At 42.4% G+C, this 17,568-nt stretch overlaps 1 protein-coding gene across 19 annotated transcripts in view; it reads right to left on the reverse strand.

Moving 5' to 3' along the window:
- Positions 1 to 565: 565 nt before the first annotated feature.
- Positions 566 to 17,568, reverse strand: part of LOC109955629 (CLIP-associating protein 1-A-like) — a 39,587-nt gene continuing 22,584 nt past the window's right edge. For 7 of the 19 annotated variants that reach the window (XM_020591954.1, XM_020591961.1, XM_020591956.1 and 4 more), the window contains 23 exons: positions 16,943 to 17,038; positions 16,380 to 16,574; positions 15,694 to 15,798; positions 15,186 to 15,242; positions 14,089 to 14,186; positions 13,947 to 13,970; positions 13,287 to 13,534; positions 13,065 to 13,128; positions 12,711 to 12,713; positions 12,402 to 12,565; positions 11,235 to 11,457; positions 10,971 to 11,066; positions 9,843 to 9,995; positions 9,580 to 9,686; positions 8,982 to 9,104; positions 6,449 to 6,596; positions 5,954 to 6,191; positions 5,816 to 5,869; positions 5,372 to 5,574; positions 5,132 to 5,260; positions 4,836 to 5,042; positions 4,251 to 4,367; positions 566 to 4,130 (listed from right to left, as the gene is read on the reverse strand). In XM_020591954.1, the coding sequence (XP_020447610.1) occupies positions 4,047 to 4,130; positions 4,251 to 4,367; positions 4,836 to 5,042; positions 5,132 to 5,260; positions 5,372 to 5,574; positions 5,816 to 5,869; positions 5,954 to 6,191; positions 6,449 to 6,596; positions 8,982 to 9,104; positions 9,580 to 9,686; positions 9,843 to 9,995; positions 10,971 to 11,066; positions 11,235 to 11,457; positions 12,402 to 12,565; positions 12,711 to 12,713; positions 13,065 to 13,128; positions 13,287 to 13,534; positions 13,947 to 13,970; positions 14,089 to 14,186; positions 15,186 to 15,242; positions 15,694 to 15,798; positions 16,380 to 16,574; positions 16,943 to 17,038 (2,936 nt within the window). In that variant the 3' untranslated portion in view covers positions 566 to 4,046. The remainder of the gene's footprint in view (positions 4,131 to 4,250; positions 4,368 to 4,835; positions 5,043 to 5,131; positions 5,261 to 5,371; positions 5,575 to 5,815; positions 5,870 to 5,953; positions 6,192 to 6,448; positions 6,597 to 8,981; positions 9,105 to 9,579; positions 9,687 to 9,842; positions 9,996 to 10,970; positions 11,067 to 11,234; positions 11,458 to 12,401; positions 12,566 to 12,710; positions 12,714 to 13,064; positions 13,129 to 13,286; positions 13,535 to 13,946; positions 13,971 to 14,088; positions 14,187 to 15,185; positions 15,243 to 15,693; positions 15,799 to 16,379; positions 16,575 to 16,942; positions 17,039 to 17,568) is intronic. The other 12 variants (XM_020591967.1, XM_020591974.1, XM_020591973.1 and 9 more) reach the window with 10 other exon arrangements.

The raw sequence follows: 17,568 nt of genomic DNA on the forward strand, positions 1-17,568 counted from the left end.
AAAAAAAAATGTTTCCGGTTTGTTCAGGCTACTTTCTGATCATTTGTCTTTTCAACCTCAAATAATCAACCAACCTGAGAAGTGTAGAAGGGAAACGGAATCTCTGTTGAAAAGACTAATGTGTAATAGATACCTGACGTATCATAAGTAAACCCAAAGACAGTGCTTGTTGTACAGAGACAGAGTAGATCTAGAAGGGTTGGTTGGCACTGGGTTCTTCTCTGTTTGCTAGAAAAAATCCTAAACTGAAAAGTCAGAAAAATACTGTGTACTTCCACCATGAGATGTGTACTGTAGAAAGTAAAGTAGAACTACTCAAGCAACAACCTCACAATTGTACCACACCTACAATGCTTGGGAAAGCACAGTATCTGCAGCTTCTAATATCTACAGGAAATCCAGACTGTAGAGTCTTCTGTGGAAATCCAGTAAAAGTTTGCCTCAATTGTCTATTGAGTGAAATTTTGGCTTTGTCATTAAATAGCTGCATATATTTTCCTAAAAGACTAAAGCTGGCCGAACACTGATAAATGATGAGACAAGAAACCAGGGAGTAGAAGTCTGATAGTTTATTGCAAGGTCTGCAAAGTCTACCACAGGTGAAAGAGACCCAAACATGTACTGTAAATATATACAGAAAAATAAAATATAAATATCATGTAGCATGAGATGAAACTACTAAACTACTGTAAAGTGAACAGGAGCCATGCACTGAGAGTGGTTTCAGTGGAAAATAGCAATTCACTGCAGGCTGGAAGCTTATTTACAGCATTGAATCTCTTCATTATAACATTGTGTTCTCACATTAGGAAGCAGTGTATTGCTGTAGTGTTAGTACTGTACAGGCCAACCAGGTATACTGTCACAAATCTCTACCCAAAGGCACACATTCAGGAAAGTATGCTTTTAAAATTGGACCTTTTTGCTTGACTGCTTTTGTCAAACATTGATTCCTGTGAAGTACACATGCAGACATGCAAGTTTTAAGTCACAATGTACAAACAAAAAGTAAAGTGAAATGACTTTCTAAACTGCAGCAGGATAACACTGGATCACTGGAACCAGACGACATACCTCAGTGGTACTGAGGACACATTCAGTCCAGCGGTACAAGTTGCCAAATTCCTTTGAGTAACAAGAGTGACAACGAGCACTGGTTGACATTTAACAGTCTAGGAAATGAGTCTGAATAGATGCAGTAGGGCCTGGAAATATTCAGCCACAGCATCCTTCACCTTCTGGGTGCATGTGCACCATTAAACATGGATTTTGACATTTTGGAAAATGTTCACATTTCTGCTAAGAGTTAGATGAGAAATCACTACACGTGTGTTGAACAATTGTGAAGCCGGAGCACAGAGACTGGAAACAGCTGTGCTATATTTAAAATTCAGTGCAAACACTGAAGTGTAAAAATGGTAACTGTGAGTTCTGGGGACACGTTAACAAACCCGACTAGCTACTCCCAGTCTGTGTGCTAAGCTAAAGGGCTGCAAAAAAAAACACCTATTAGATGGAGGAAGAGGAGGGCTGTGTATCTCTTCTTTTTGCTGAAAGAAGGCAGCAGGAACCTTTTAGAAGTATAGCAATGGGGTTTTCCATTTTACGTGCTACAAAAATATATTTCATTTCATCATTTTCATCTGAGATTTCTTGTAAAACTAGACTGAGCAGTTACATCCAAATTACTGTCAAAACCTGTGCGCGCATTGTAGATCACAGCATGGTGTACCATGTGCAAAGTCCCCGAAACAGAACTTTTTCCATTAGTAGTAGGACCAGCTGACACTTTGGTGTACTTTAACAGAACTACATTAAAGTTAAAAGTGACATAAAAAGCCTTGTTTCAACTTCTGTGCAGCCCATTAGCTCACTGGCTGTTGCTTCATATTTAGCTAAAAGAAAGGACAATGATCTAATCTAACTCCAAGCAAAAGGTGAAACTAATCCTCGTCCTAAACCTCCACTGGAGCATCTGTCTGGACTTGCCTTTGGTGCCAGACGGGCACCAGGAAAGTTCATTCAGTTTTCCATCCCCTTTCTGCTGAGATACAGTACATGAACTGGAGTTATTAGACATTTGTTAGTATTATAATAAGCAGCAGTAACATTTAACCACTTTAGAAAAATGACACTTCTGTACATCGACCAGTGAAAGGTTCTCAAAGGTGGAACACAATGGGAATTTACAGTGATGTTAAGATGGATTCTCAGAGTTTATTGCTAATGGCCAAAGATCCACCACTATCCTTCATACTTGTATCATTTTCAATGAGAGCCACTGGTTCATCCCTTAGTTACACTGTTGCTTACTTTTAGAAGTAGTAATAGTAGTAGTGGTGATAAGTCAGACTGTCAGCCTTGTGACAGATTAAAGGTACTGCCCATTTGTCATTTCACATTTCAAAGTCTCAAAGTGACTTGCATTTAATTTAGGAACAACTTCCAAACAGTTAAACATCTTTAAAACAAAAATAAACTGTCAAGTTTGTCAGCAACAGCAAAACTGGAACCACAGGTTGTTAGTTCACTGTTGACAACTGTGACAAATTTAAATACTGAGAGGATTTTAGAGACATTTAGACCTTGAGCTTCAGATTACACTTGACATGTAATACAACACATAATTTCGAATGAAACGCAGCTAATCACAGTAGTCTCGACAGCGTGTGGGTTCCTGACCCTGAGTGAACCCAGTTAAATCCAACCTGGGTCTTTAGATTCACATCTTTCTGAAAACCAGGCAGGTGAGAACATGGCTGCCGTTGGCACGTCACTGGTTTTCCTTCGTTTCCCTAGTGTTTACACTTCTTATTTCTGAGCACAGTGATTCTGTGACCTTTCAGTTCTTGACAGCCAATGTACAGACAAAACATATGATCGTTTATATTTAAAAATAAACAGCATGAAGCTAGAAAATGTACTTTCCCCACCAGTCTTCTACCACTGGACTGTGGGACTGGTGGTTAATTATTTAAGCCTAGATCTTTCTTGGTTCACCCCTAAAATCTGATCTTTGCACATTTGCTTTATTTTAAATAACACTGATTCTTCTGCAGGTACTTGGACCTAAACTAACACAACCTTTTTTAATGTGTTTAAAATCATTGGCCAGCCAAATGATAATTCATTATAAACTCACAAACTTGATTTCACATTTTGGACTTATGACTGACTCATCATCTTCTGCTGTGCTCATCGAGGTGTCAGACAGACTTCAATATCAAAGCCCATGATTTAGGAATTTAAACTCTTCAAATGGACCCCAGGGAGCCTTTTAAAGTCCATAATGCCACTTTCTTCAAGTGCTCAGTACAGCTCAAATGTCATCAAATACACAAGTTACAAACTGGAAACTATTCCAAAACCTTTCCTATTGATTGACCAGGTGCAATGAGGCAGTAATTCTGGAAGGAGACACACAGGTCATTCAAAGCTCTTTATATTCTCTATATGACAAGGTTTGATGTGTCAAAGCAAAAAAAGTGATTAGAAATGAATAAAAATACTGATTTTCAAACTCACCTTTCGTCCTTCAAAGGTTTAAGAAGATGATGCTAAGACAACATTCAGAAGTCATTTTCAGGATCACCTCAGCTCCAACGAGCTTGTTAAATCCACTCGAAAGAATGACAAATGAAATAAGGAGTGAGTAGGAAAAATGTTTTCTACGATCACGTTGGTTCCATCGTACGTACTGTAGATGGACGATCAAGTTTTAAGGCTCATGACTCTAGTGGTAGTGTGGAGCAGGAAGAAGAGGATTCAGGTAGAGGGCTGGGTCCTTTATGAAGCGTCTCAGCTGCCAGGATCACCTCCTCTCCCAAAATGCTTTCAAGCTGATAAAAAAGAAGATGGTTTGGAAAACGGAGCCATGATAGCATGAGCTCCTCTAGATGCCTTCTGTCGGAATGAAATGCTGGTTGGGAAGGTGAGGTTTTTGGCAAAGGCCTGGTCCTACAAGAAACATCGAAATAATGATCCCATTTGCAATGATGTCAGATCAGCTGATGGAATGAAACGGTTTCTGTGTTAAAGCTGTGCTGTTAGTAGGAGGAGATGTCGGAGGAACTGCTGCTGTTGCTGGTGGAGGTCTGGGCCCTCTTGATGTACAAGTTGAGCAGCTTCATCTGTAGGAGGGAAACAGCAGGAGAGTGAGACGAGTGCACCAGTGAGGCTACAACAAGTAGCCTGGTTAAGGACTAAAAACAATGCTCTCTGAAAGCGTGACAGACAGGAAGTGAGTGGACCTTGCTGCCGGTCAGCTGAGCCAGGTAAGGCTTCAGCTCCTCTCCGATCACAGAGTAGATGGCCACCAGGCAGAAGACGCTGGCCTTCCTCACGCTGCTCTCTGTGTTGTCGTAGCCCTGTAACAACAGATGACACTGCTGAAACTAAAACACTGGAGCACTCCAGGACTCCACTGTGCTCCTACATACTTCATTTCATTTTAAGCAAAACATGAATCTTGAAATGTAACTGTTTGTCATCTGGTCACCAGCTGAACACATAACACTGTGTGCTACAGTAACTGTGGCTCACTGCTTCACCCAGTGAATAAAATGAGCAGATATGTGACTGCTTTATGCTCAGTATAAACCACCTGAAGACCCAGACATTAACTTCACAGAGTTATGACATGAAGGTTAATCAGAGAGGGGTGGTTTGCACCTTTAATAATGTGCCATTATTTTTCAGTTTTGCCCCTTTTACCACCTTTGTTATTATTTTTTTAACTTGACAATGCGACTTTATTTGCTCCTTTATGCTCTTCCAGCTGAAAATGGAGGAGTCCATCAGTTACTGTACTTGTCGACAACAGCAGCACGACTCACCTGCAGAAGTCCAGGTATGATATCAGGCAGCAGCTGATGGATTGGCTCCTTGCCGATGCGTTCAGCGGCCCTTGTCTGCATCTTGATAGCAGCAAGGTTGATGGGGTAGTCGGCCGTCTGCACAATGGGACAGAGGACCTTGATGCACTGCTCTGGGTGGATGGAGCTCGCCAGAGTGGAGGCCGTCTCCTCTGCCGCCCGCACTACCTTCAGAAGCCAGGGAGGAGGGAAAAGAGCATGATGCAGGATTGACACAAGACACCTAATCCAACACCTAGTCATTTTTTCATCTTCACCTCCTTGTGTGAGTCTTTATGAGCCTCCAGGGTCTTCATGATGGTGAGCTCAGCATAGTTCTTGAAGCGGGCTGGCTGGTTTCTCAAGATCTCCTTCAGGACTCGCAGGGCCAGTGCCCGGATCATGTGCTGACAAAGAAAAAGTTGTTGGTTCTCCAAATGCATTCAACAAATACGATGATGATCACAAGTTATTTTGCTAAGAATAAAAGACAGATTCTCCAGGCCTCTTGTCCTTACGTCTTTGTCTCCCAACGTCTCGAGCAGCAGCAGCAGCATGGTCTTGAAGTGTTCCTCCCAAACCACCAGGCTGTCCTCTCGGGCCACCTTCAGTAGCTCCAGGAGGGTCCCTCGTCGCTCCTCGGGGCCCCGCTGCCCCGCCTGGCCATGGGACAGCTCCTTGAGCAGCTCCCCGACCAGCTCCAGCTGCTCAGCCGGGCCTGCTGCAGGTTAGGGTCAAAGGTCATCAACAACAAACTTGAACTAGGTTACAAAAGCACCATTACAACATTACTGTACACTATATTTTAGAGTCATAAATTTGTACTTGTTGATCTTTTGGATGATGCAGTTCCTGTGTATCCTGTATGAGTTTATTTTTTGAATTTGTTAAAAACTTCTTTTTTACTTTTCTGTAAAATGGTCATGGCGTGTTCTAACAGGACTCAGTGACACTGTCTTTACCAGGGAAGCTTTTGGAGGTCAGGATCTTGTTTTCAACACATTCTTGTCGGTGGCCTGTGAAAGACAACCGGTAACAGAGATCATTTTAAAAGACATGAAAAGTTTTCAGACCAAAGAGAACTCAAAGAGAAGTCTCACCATCCCGCAGCTGCTCCACGGCGTCCTCATACAGTGCCTCCTTCAGGGCAGCTTTGTCCAGTGTGCTGATGCTGTCGGTGTAGTTATACGGGTTGTACTCTCGGAAGCGAGGGCCGGTGAAGGATCGTGCAGAAGGTGTGTTCAGCAGTGAGGTCTTGTTGTCCAGAGCTGTGCGCCCACCTTCCACCACATCACCACTGAGCCGAGGGTCTGGGTCTGAGGACGCCGCGACTCCAGACTGAGGGACGACATCACAGCATCAGAGGATGCAGCAGAAACATGACATCCATCTTTTTTACTTCACCAAGCTAAAGGAAAGTTATCAGTGAGTTTATAAAGAAATATATGACCACATCCACTGATTTGTTGCCAACCGCTAATAAAAGTAATGTGTAGAAGCAATAGTTTGGGGCCAAGAGAATGTTTGTGTCATATTTTACTTCTCAGCGCCTTCTGTGTCTGTGAACCCCACAGAGTGGGTGTGTTTTTCCTCACCGTGCCATCCCTTTTGCTGTCCCGTCTCAGCGGCTCCATCAGGTCTTCTTGGCTGCGGAAGCTGAAGTTCTGGATGGCCTCAGTGACACCGCGCAGAGAGCTGTAGATCTCCTCTGAGTTCAGGTTCTCACTGTCGTACTCCAACATGCTGCGGCGTGGGAAACGTAGACAGGTTTATTAGAACATATAAATAATCACATGAGACCAAAACAGTTTCATCTAAGATCTGACAGAAACAGTGCATCATTATACTGTGATTAGCTGCTTGGGAAAAAAAAAAAAAAAAAACAAAAAAAAAACTTTGCACCTCACAGATTTGAGGAAGTACTTACTGACCTTTCAGTCTTATTGGTTCTCCAAGCAATCAAACATAACAAGCTTCACCTAAAGATCCTTAGATGTGCTGATCCAAGACCACTTCAGACATAAAGTTTAATATTTATTGACCTAAAAAAGGCATTTGACACAATCAATCATGAATTATTAATGGATAAGTTAGAAAAATATGGGATCAGAGGAATGGCTCTGAATTGGATTAGTAGTTATTTGACACAGAGGCGTCAATTTGTGAAGTTGGGTGAATACCAATCGAGTGAGCTGGATATTGTATGTGGAGTGCCTCAGGGTTCTGTTTTGGGACCTAAATTATTTATATTATACATTAATGATATATGCAAGGTTTCTGATTTAAGTATCTCTGAATTTGGATAAAACTAAATTTATGGTATTTGGGAATCGTAGACTAGATAATGAACTTCAATTGAAAATTGGGGGAGCTAATATAGAACGAGTATATGAAATTAAATTTCTAGGTGTCATAGTTGATGACAAATTCTCCTGGAAATCTCATATCAGATATGTTCAGCACAAAATAGCAAAAAATATATCGATATTGGCAAGGGTTAGATATATTTTGGACGGGAAAGCACTACGCATTTTGTATTCTTCATTGATTTTACCATACTTAGAGTATGGCGTTGAAAACTGGGGAAATACATACAAAAGCTCACTTCAACCATTGTATATATTACAAAAAAGAGCGATAAGAATTGTGCATAAGATGGGGTATAGGGATCACACCAATGTAGCTGATTGTATCCCCCTTCCCAAGGGGGATACAATTTAAGGGGTCAGTTAAATTTAAAAATTCATGCTATACGTACAACCAAAAAAAGATTTTGTATTTCCATAAGTGGGGTAAAACTATGGAATAATTTAAGTGTGGACATAAAAAATAATAATAGAATTGATGAGTTTAAACACAAATATAAAGGTATGTGTCAATCAAGATATATGCAAGAACAGGTTTAACGATTAATCAGGTGTAACATTGTGGGTGTGGGGTAAGAATGTTAACACTATGTAATATTTCTACTTGTGTGATGTAGAAGATAATTATCAAAGTATGTAATTATGTAAGAATGTTAACAGTCTGTAATATTCTTTAGTATATTACTTGTGTGGTGTAGAAGAGAATTATTTATGTAGTAATACTGCTTGCAAACCAATGATGGTAAGATGATGTCATGGGGTAGGACTGGATAAGTCTGACTTCTTCCTACTCCATTCAAGCATGTACTAGGCATAAGCACATTGATAATGCATTTGTGGATATGTGTGAAATTATGTGTGTTGACATATTGACTGTTGTTACATGTTTAGAAAAGAAAAAAAAAAAAGGTTTAGTCATTCGATGGTCATGGACCAGCGCTGCTTCTGTTAAAGTTAGTGAGGAACGATCAAGGACACTTTCCTAGACATGGATCAAACACATGGATCAAACCCTTCTTTTCTTCAGAAACATAATGAGCTTCTACTGCATTTCATTTCTTGATCTCAAATTTAATTTCATGTCTCGACAAAATAAAAGCTTCAAGAATCTTCGCCAGAAGTTACTGTCACACTTTACCACTCTGTGTAAAATTTCCAAACCTTTTAAATGTAAATAATTTGTTTTTGTTCTTCTTGTGGTTTGCTCCATGACTAGGAAACAAGCAGGACTCTACAGTCAGAGTTTGTCCATTTTTTATGCACCACAATGGGTTACAGTGCAGTCCAAAGCACGTGCACAGCTGTGCGTGTCGATAAATGACAGTTAGAGGCAAACAGGTGAATCAAGCACAGAGATACTGTGTGATTACACATTTGCTCACCTGAAAGCTTTCAGTGACAAAAACAAAGAAAATGGATGGACAGTAAAGCAGCAGATGGAGCCACAGAGACTGTTCATGAGTCAGAGGTTGAAGGGTTTCACAGTATGTCTTCCAGAAACTGGAGACAAATCCTAGAGTTCACATCTAACTTTCAAAAAAACAGAAGTAAATTTCTTTTCTTTTGTATAGTTATCTACTAAATATGTTGCTCATGACCATCTGTTCCTGTCCAAAGAGTTAATAGTACACTACTATTTTAAAAGATATTCAGTTTAAAGTTGCAGAGGTCATGACCTGGATTTAGGTCAGGCCCCTAGCACTTCTGTGAGACCGCATCATAGGGAGGAAGAGGATGAGGAGGAGAAAGGGGGTGGGGTTACCTGGGTGAGTAAGCTCGCCGCAGGGCCTTGAGGGAGGAGTGGGCAGTGGGTGGAGGAAGAGGGGAGGGAAAGGGTGGAAGAGGGAACTTGGAGAGCCCGTCTGCACTCCAACCCCACAGCCGACTGCAACCAGCCAGGGAGGAAGAGGGGAGAGAGAGGGGAGGAGAGCAGCCCAGAGAGGAGTCAGAGATGTGAGAAGAAGCACTGTACTCAGAGTTAGAACATGCAGGCTGGGAGATGGGGCGGGGGGTAAAATCTACCCTGACAAATCAAACACTGTCTTGTTTGCTGTGATATCATCATCATTACAGTACAACTTAATGTCCTTCATCAGCTGGTATCAAGGTAAAAACACCTGGTATCCATACAACACAGGTGGAAACAAGCGTCCAAGCAAAAGTGGAGCTGTGACAACCATAGAGGAGAGTCGCAAATGGCAGAATTTTGTCAGTTTGGATAAAATTATTTAGTTCTGATGTGAAAGACACAAGAAAAAGTAGTTTAAATGTTAAATGTAACACATTTCTGTGTGACTAAAAAGACTGCAGCCTCTCTCTTGAGTGGACAGTGTGGCAATGGGAGAGTTACTGAGACCAACCTGGGAGAAAGACCTCCATGGGAGCAGTTGGTGGGCGAGGTGAGCGGGCTGCTGCAGCTGCTGGGCTGCTGTGGAGGCGTCCGACCTGCTGAGTTACTTGGAGACGCCTGCAGAGCAGAAAAACACATGACTTTAGTCCCAGTGCCAAACACTGGGGGAGAGCACATCTACGGTATACTAAACGGAAGGTCAGCACAGGTTGTTGTCATTCAGATACCTCAGAACTAACAGAACAGTTTGAATTGAGTCTGTGTGTGCGTTACCATTCCAATGCCGCTATTAATGCTGGCATTCCTCAGGTGGTTGTGCAGCAGCTTGGTGGTCCCGTTCTGGAAGGTTTTGGGCAGAGCTCCTAGCAGCATGGTGAACTCTGGAGTGTTGAGCTCAAACAGGGCAATGAGCACCACCTGGGCCGCCTGCACGCACACACAAAATGCATCTTACAGTAATTTATTGCTAGTATTAACTCCTGTACCGAGTCAAAAGCAGTGGACTGGCCTCTGCTGTTGCCACTAGCTCATTACGGTGTTTCAGTGTTTTTTGCTACTCAGCTTGAAAAACTATGAACTGAGAACTTTGCCAGTTTCTCTATTAGAGTGGCTCTAATGCAGTAAACCCCATTTGGACTGGATTCACATTTCAAAGGTTACAGCAGGAGGGAAGCAAGAAAATAAATAACTAGCTTTGAACCTTTTTTCCTCCTCCCATCAGTGTTGGAGTTAATGAACTGGTATCTATCAGTTTAACACAGTCCTTCTCTACATCTAGTTGTCACACAGGAGTCAAAATGTGTGAACAGAGACCTCTCTCAGCAGGGCTGTCCTTATGGAACCACCAGTGACGTTAAGTAATCTGGGCTGTAATTATCACTACGAGTTCCACGTGGGATTGGAATCACTGACCACGTCAAAAATCTAATGAAACAGGATAAAGAGACCACACAATCTCAACTTGAAAGTAAATATGAGGGTAAATGACATGTTAAGAAGCATATCTGTTGCAGTGAACATGCATAAAGTCCATTCTCACCTCAAACATGAAAAGTAAAGCTGGAAAAGAACAGTTTCTACTCCAAGTTTACTGACAAAAGTTCAAGTCAATCTGAAGAAACTGCATGCAGAACTCACCGGACCGGACCTGTCATGTTTGGACCAGTTGGCACAGTTAGACTCAGAGTTAAACTATACTACACTGTCCTTTTTCCTGACGATGACACTGAAACAGGACCACAATGCTGCTGAGGAGGGGTTAGTGTTAAAAAGCATTCATTTGCCAACTGTTATTTTGAGCGTTTTCACACCCACATGAGTGAGCAGGCTGACACTGCTCACTGGCTGGCTGGGTTAGAGGAGGTTATATACTCTGGTCGTGCTGCTTCATGGAGATTCTACCTGCTTGCACCTCTCCTCCAGGTTGCCCTCTCCAGGCACTGAGGCCACGGTGCTGGCTCGGCCTGAGAAATCCTCCCCTGCCCAGCTTTGAAGCGTCTGGGGGGGAGTTGGTGGATGAGAAATAACGATTGGAAAAAAAAATCAAGACGTGAAAAAAAGTAAACTAATGTTATAAATAAACAAACAGCGACAAAGAAAAAGGGGGCGGTGCTCTGAGGGAAGATGGCGACGACACTGAAATTCCACAATGTCCTGCCCCCCTACCTTCCGGACATCGGAGCTCTTGGGCTCTGTGGTCCAGGTGATGATACGCGAGACAGCGAGGCGCGTCTCACTGGATTTGACAAAGTCAGCCGGGTCCATCTGGCGAGCCAGGGCCTCGATGTAGCGCAGGATGGCCACCTTGACCTTCAGGTTGGGCGTCTGCGTCTGATCCACAATGAAACGCATCAAGATGTTGAACTGCTGCTCATACGGGAAAGACTCTCTGCAAGAAGATGGCAAAAATAAAGAGACAAAGGGCTGTTACCTCAGAAAATATCACTGTCTGAAAGTATCAGACCCAATTAATGGCCACACAAGGAGTAGGATTACTATTATTACTAAGGATTCTTGCAGAGAACATAATTAAAGGAGACTGGAATTGTGTTTTCTGCATATGTTTATGGATCAGGGCTTAAATAGTTTAAGGCTAATGTGAAGGCCTCAGTCCTGGCCTTCACCATGTGAGGACCTAAACCACCACCAGCCATGGACTTGGGTGGGTAATTTATATTGGACATACACAATTGATCGATGAGCATGCACGTTTGATTAATTTTGTATTGTTAATTTTAACCTTTTCTTTTGAGTTACCGTGTTTCCTGGTCCATGAATGGGGGGGCAGTTCAGCTAAAAGATTGGACTGAGGAAGCAGCAGGTTTAAATACCTCCCACTAGGCCTGGACTGCACCAAGTGCCCAATACAAGAAATGGGGGAGTTTGGGAGAAATGTATTGTTTATTTGTTGGTAGTTTATGTTAGAACTTTATTTGTCAAGTTATGTTAATTTCTTTACATTTAAAGGAAATATTTCGTTGTTTTGGCCAGCCAGTATATATGTTCCCTTGCGTGTGTGTCATTTGTCAGGTCAGTTGGTTTTGTTGAGGTATTAGACAGTTCAGTTTGCTGTATTTTGAGTTTCCTTATCCTTTGTTGACCTCTTTTAGGGCCCAGTTTATCTGATGTTAATTTAGTATTTTTCTTGCTTTTGGGTTAATAAAAACCCTTTATTTTGAACTTTGGAACCTGCGTCTTTTGTCTTACTGCTTGGTCCCTGACAGCTAATAAAAAGGCAGAAAATGTTCATAAGACACTGTAAAATCCAATTATCAGAAATAATTTAGATTATTTTAATGATTTCAATGGAAAGATTTCATCACTGTTCCTAACCTGGTGATGTCCAGGGCCTTCTGGACTTTGGCCTGAACGGAGCCCAGCAGGTCGGCCCCCATCTTCTTCAGCAGCTGGGTGAGCAGGACAAAGAGCCAGTCCTGCAGGTCGTCCCTGTGCAGTATGATGAAGTCCACCAGAGTCTCCAGAAACATGCTGAAGACCTGGGACAGAAAGGGAGGAGGGAAAGAACGTCGAATTCCACAATGTTTTTCTGTACCACAGTTTGTTCACAAGGTGTAAACGCACAGTGCTGCAGAAATGAGTCGAACAGCAGCCAATCTGATCAGAAGGTGAGTAAACACTTACTCTCTGGTGTTTGTTAGAATCCGCAGCAACAAGGAGACATGCAACAAGAAAACATCCTGTTAGTTTGTCCTGCAGTTAGTTCTGACACGTGAGCAGAAAAGCAGCAAACGTGCTCTGACCACCACATGCTGGCATTATTACATCAACCAAGGACATCTCAAAGTGATTAGGAGACTGCTGCTCCACAGAAACCACGTTTTCATCACGTTGCGGGCAGCATCACAGTGTAATCAGTTTTTACCAGGATGCACCTAAGTACCTGTGTGCAGGCTGGTGTTAGTTTCACCTTGGTTGTCAGTCATACAGGCTGTGAAGCATGCTGTGTGGCAGAGGTTAGGCTGGACTGGACCTCACCTTGCTGTGAGGGTCAGCAAACATCCTGGTGAAGATCTCACAGAGCCGCTTCAGCTCCACACGACTGTCGGAGAAAAACAAGCAGCAGATTTAATGTCAATCACCAAACGCTCCCAGACATCTATGCAGAACAAGACCAGTTTATATACAGTCCCCGTTTTTGAAACTCCATACATATTCACACCATGAAAAGTGCTGTCACACAAGTGTCTCCTCGCCTACCTGAGAATCCTCTGGCTCTTGAGCAGGTTCTGCAGTCCAAGCAGTCCCTCCTTCCTCTCAGACCAGTTGGCGCTGGCACAGTGGTTCAGCACCTCTGCGACGTCCTCCGTTTGACGCAGAAACTGTGGCGTCATGCTGCCGTTGCGCGAGTTGAATGAGCGCTCTGAGCAGGCGCTGGAGGCGTCGCTGTTGGCGTCGTCATCAGAGTACATACCTGGTGACTCAAAACGCCGCCTTACCGGTCTCCGCTGAGCAAAAAAAAAAAAAGAAAGAAATGGTACTAAGATTTACAGATAGGACTGAAAAGTAACACAGCGGATCTAGAACTGCTGCTGAGACAAGATCAACCATGCAGCTGCTGAGTTACAGTAAGGCACATGCAGGTCTCTGATAATGTGACGCGAGATGGATGTTTGACACACGTTGATGTGTTGCTTTTGGTTTTACTGAACCAACCAACAACCTGTCTGTTCACCGCTTTAATGTCACAGCATGACATCTCTGTGGCACACAGACAAACCTATACATGGCTAGAGTTCTACAACAGCACTGCATCCCTGTTCATTCTGTCACCTCCAGTTTTAATATATGAGTCGATGTTTGAAGCTCATGCTCTGCATGCATTGAAAGACTGAATGAATTCTGAGGCAGATTTAGTACCTTACTCCTCGAATCTCCTAAGAGCTGAAATAAACAACGTCCAGGAAACAAGAGCACAGAAGAAATTACTGCAGGATTGTACAAGCTCTAACAACAACCAATCCAGTTTTGTCATTTCTTATTTATTAGTATTAATTCTTACTAGAGCATCTGCCACAGCAGCCTCGACCTCTGTGCCGGTGTTGAGGATTCTCATGGCGTTGACAGAGGCTGAGATCCGAGCCTGATGGGACAGCCGGTCTAAATGGGAACAGGCCAAACACATTTTAGCAGATCGAGAGGAGTGTGTTACAGTGACAAAGAGGCAATAAACTCCACGGTGCAGATGTCAAGGTGCAGGTTCTTAAAATTAAATAATAAATAAAATGAAGGGGACCAAAACTTTCTTCACTTAAGTACAGAAATGAAGCTTTTATTTATTTTTACTATATATGTCAGTGTTAAACAGAAAAGGTCTGATTCCCAGATGTGAGTTGGAGTGAAGAGTGTCTTGGTCTGTTGTTGTGGGTTTCAAATGGGCTCAGGTTGAGTGAGATGTAATTTTTTACTCTTTAGGTTATTCAAAAACAACCATTTTAGAGGATTATAAAAATGATTTTGAATTCATCAGCAGGGGCATAGATAATTTTACACAACACTCAACCCAAAACAATTATCAAAAAACTATTTGGCCATGAGAATGTAAAAATGAAGCAGAAAGCATCCAGGAAGTTGTTGAACCAGCTAAAAAAATAAAAACAAAAGTCAATCTATATGATAAAAGTACAGAAAAGGTGAAGTGAATCAAGTCTGTTTAATTAAAATGCTGAAAATAACGCAGTAAAGTTGACATCATATCACATAAAACTTCATCAGAGAGCTGCAAAATAAAGAAACAAAGTAAAGGCAGAATCTCTTCTTGATTTACAGCTCACAGCAGAACCTAAACCACCAACACCGAGCTCTGCCTGATCGACCAGCTGCCCTGGCAGGTCCATCACCCAAATAGCTCAGATAAACTCAAAAACCACTGACAACATTTAATCCTAATCTCGGTGGTGGTTATTTCACACTCCACAAGAGACTGGAGGTCGACTTCAGCCATGCAGAGAGAAGCTTCACAAAGCAGGAGAAGTCAGTTAGCCAGATAAGTAAACAGGAAATAGGACGGAATAATGTTTCTGACACAAAAAGCTTTTTTTGTTTGTGTGTATCTGGCTAACTGAGCAAATCTGGTTCCTGTGAAGACCGCGTGATCACCTGAGTAGCACTCTGCAGAGGACAGGGCGCTGGTTGAACGGGAGTGACGGTGACTCGCTGGAAAGCAAAGTTACAGATGTGTTGACTGATTAAACATAGACACCTGCCTTGTTATCATTATAGGGTGTATGATGTAAAAAAACATTTTCTGCATTAAAGTTTTTGCACATATTTAAAGTAATTAGAAGATAAATATAAGAGAACAGACCACAATCTGGACATTTTTATACAGGGCATGCAGAGAATCAGGAAGGAAAACAGATGTGCAGGCTAAGAAGAGAAGAGTGTTTATGTTAAAGTGATGTGAAGCTGTTAGTGTGCTGAAGCTGTCAAACAGAGCTAGCTTTCTTCTGCACTGGAGGTCTTCTGATTTTGCATGTGTGTGTTTCAATCTATTCTGTGCTCCTACCAAATTTTACAAGACCTTATTTATTTATTACATGTCTTTATTTCTAAGTTTCCAGATGCTGTCTTCACCCCTCTGTATGAGCTCTGGTACCATACTCACCCAGGGGGGAGAAACCCCTGGCAGGGCTGGTGTCACGGCTGCTCTCGCGACTGGTTTCGCGGCTGCAGCCCTGACTCATGCTTGGTCGGGGGATTCGACTCCGGGCTAAAGAGGCGAGGCAGAGACAGACAGACAGACAGACAGATGGACAGACAGCAGTGCAGGGGGGAGAGATAAGTCTGCAGCACAAACAGCCAGACACTAACACACCTGAAGCTCAGAGATGGTTAGTCAGGCACAAGACCAGGGAGAATAAGACTCAGAGAGGCAGCAGGCACGGTATTAGTCTGAGGAAAGGGAGCTAGATATTCTGTTGTCTTGTGAGGTGTGGGTGCAGATCTGTGCAAGTACGACAGTCAAACTTTCAACTCACACTTAAAAACATCTGATCCATAAATTTCCTTTAATCAGTGACTTTAGCTCCTTTCACTCCTCACACCTCAACTGACATCTTCATTTTTATACTGGAACTAAAAGTCAGGTCCAATGCTGTGGTTTTCTGCCAAGTTACCTTTCAGTATTTAGTACTTCAACTAAGTTCAATATTTTTAGACACTTCAGACTGGCAATAATTATTTATCGGCCAACATTCCTCCAGAAACACAGCCTTTTATATCATTTTAATTCTAACTTTCTAAAGACTTTGTCTTCCTTTTTCCATTCCAGTGGTTGAACGCGCTCCCTACCTGTGCCTGATCTGGTGGGGCTGGTCTCTCGGCTGCAGCCTTGGCTGCGGTGACCTCGTGGCCGGCTCTGGTCAGTCAGACTGGTGGCGGTGCTGTTGGCGGCAGTGGTGGTGGTGGTGGTGCCCATCGTCGACCTGGGGATCCTGCCGTAGGTGGAGCTCAGCAGTCGGCCAGGAGACCCTGACCTACTGCCAGCTGAAACAGACAAGACAACAGTTCAGTAGCTCATCATTTAAAGAGTGATGATGTGTACATGTAACTTCTCTTTATTTTGATGTCATTTTTGACTGTTTAGACAAAGTTACTGTGCAGCTGCTTGTATTGAGACAGTATTAAACGTTTGAGAATTTGTTCTTCTGAATACCAAAAGCATTTTGTAGAAGATGTTTATATTTCTCAGAGTAAGGAATCAAAAAAGTACAACTGTAGTATCAGCATTAGTAGTAAAAAAAAAAAAAAAAGCTTACAGAAAAGTACACAAGTAAATAAATTGAACATCTTTTTGTTAATTCACTTTTCATTTAATTTTTAGTGAATATTTGTAACAAGTGGAAGCTGCTGACGTTGAGACTGTGAGACGACTTTCCCTCTGCTCCGACCCCGGCTGTCCGTCACTGACGGACCATTTCCTGAACTCGTCCTCGGCGTTCGTACTCGGCCTGGTGAGGCAGAAGATGCGAAAAAGAGAGTGAGCGGAATATAAAGACTGCTGCTGTGTTTTGAAGTTGCATTTCTGTCATGCAGGAAGAGGGTGAAATTAAAATTCAGAGCCTAAGGAGGAAAATATGAAAGAGGATATGAAACCAGGGAATAGTGAGAGATGGAAAACAGAGGAATGACGCCAGACTGATTCATAAAAACAAAACCAGAAAGGGGCTGCTGTGAATCATCCTCTTTTTTGCATCCTTCAGAAAGCAGCATGGGGCACGGTTAAGGGCTTTTACATCAAGGTATAAAACCAGTCTTTCCTGAAAATCCACAATAACCCAAAAAAATATCAAAAGTGACAATGTGACTATAGCTTTCTACATTTTGGAGCAGGATAACTTTTTTTAATACATAATTCACCTTTGGATATTTTTGTCACACTGAGCCGACATTTGTGCCAAATGTAATACAACTGTATAGAGTTTCTTAAAAGCTTGCAATAACAATTAAAGAAACATGTGGATGGACAGTAACGTGCAGT

The sequence above is a fragment of the Monopterus albus genome, unplaced genomic scaffold (assembly GCF_001952655.1).
Source record: "Monopterus albus unplaced genomic scaffold, M_albus_1.0 scaffold16.1, whole genome shotgun sequence".
Taxonomy (NCBI): Eukaryota; Metazoa; Chordata; class Actinopteri; order Synbranchiformes; family Synbranchidae; genus Monopterus; species Monopterus albus.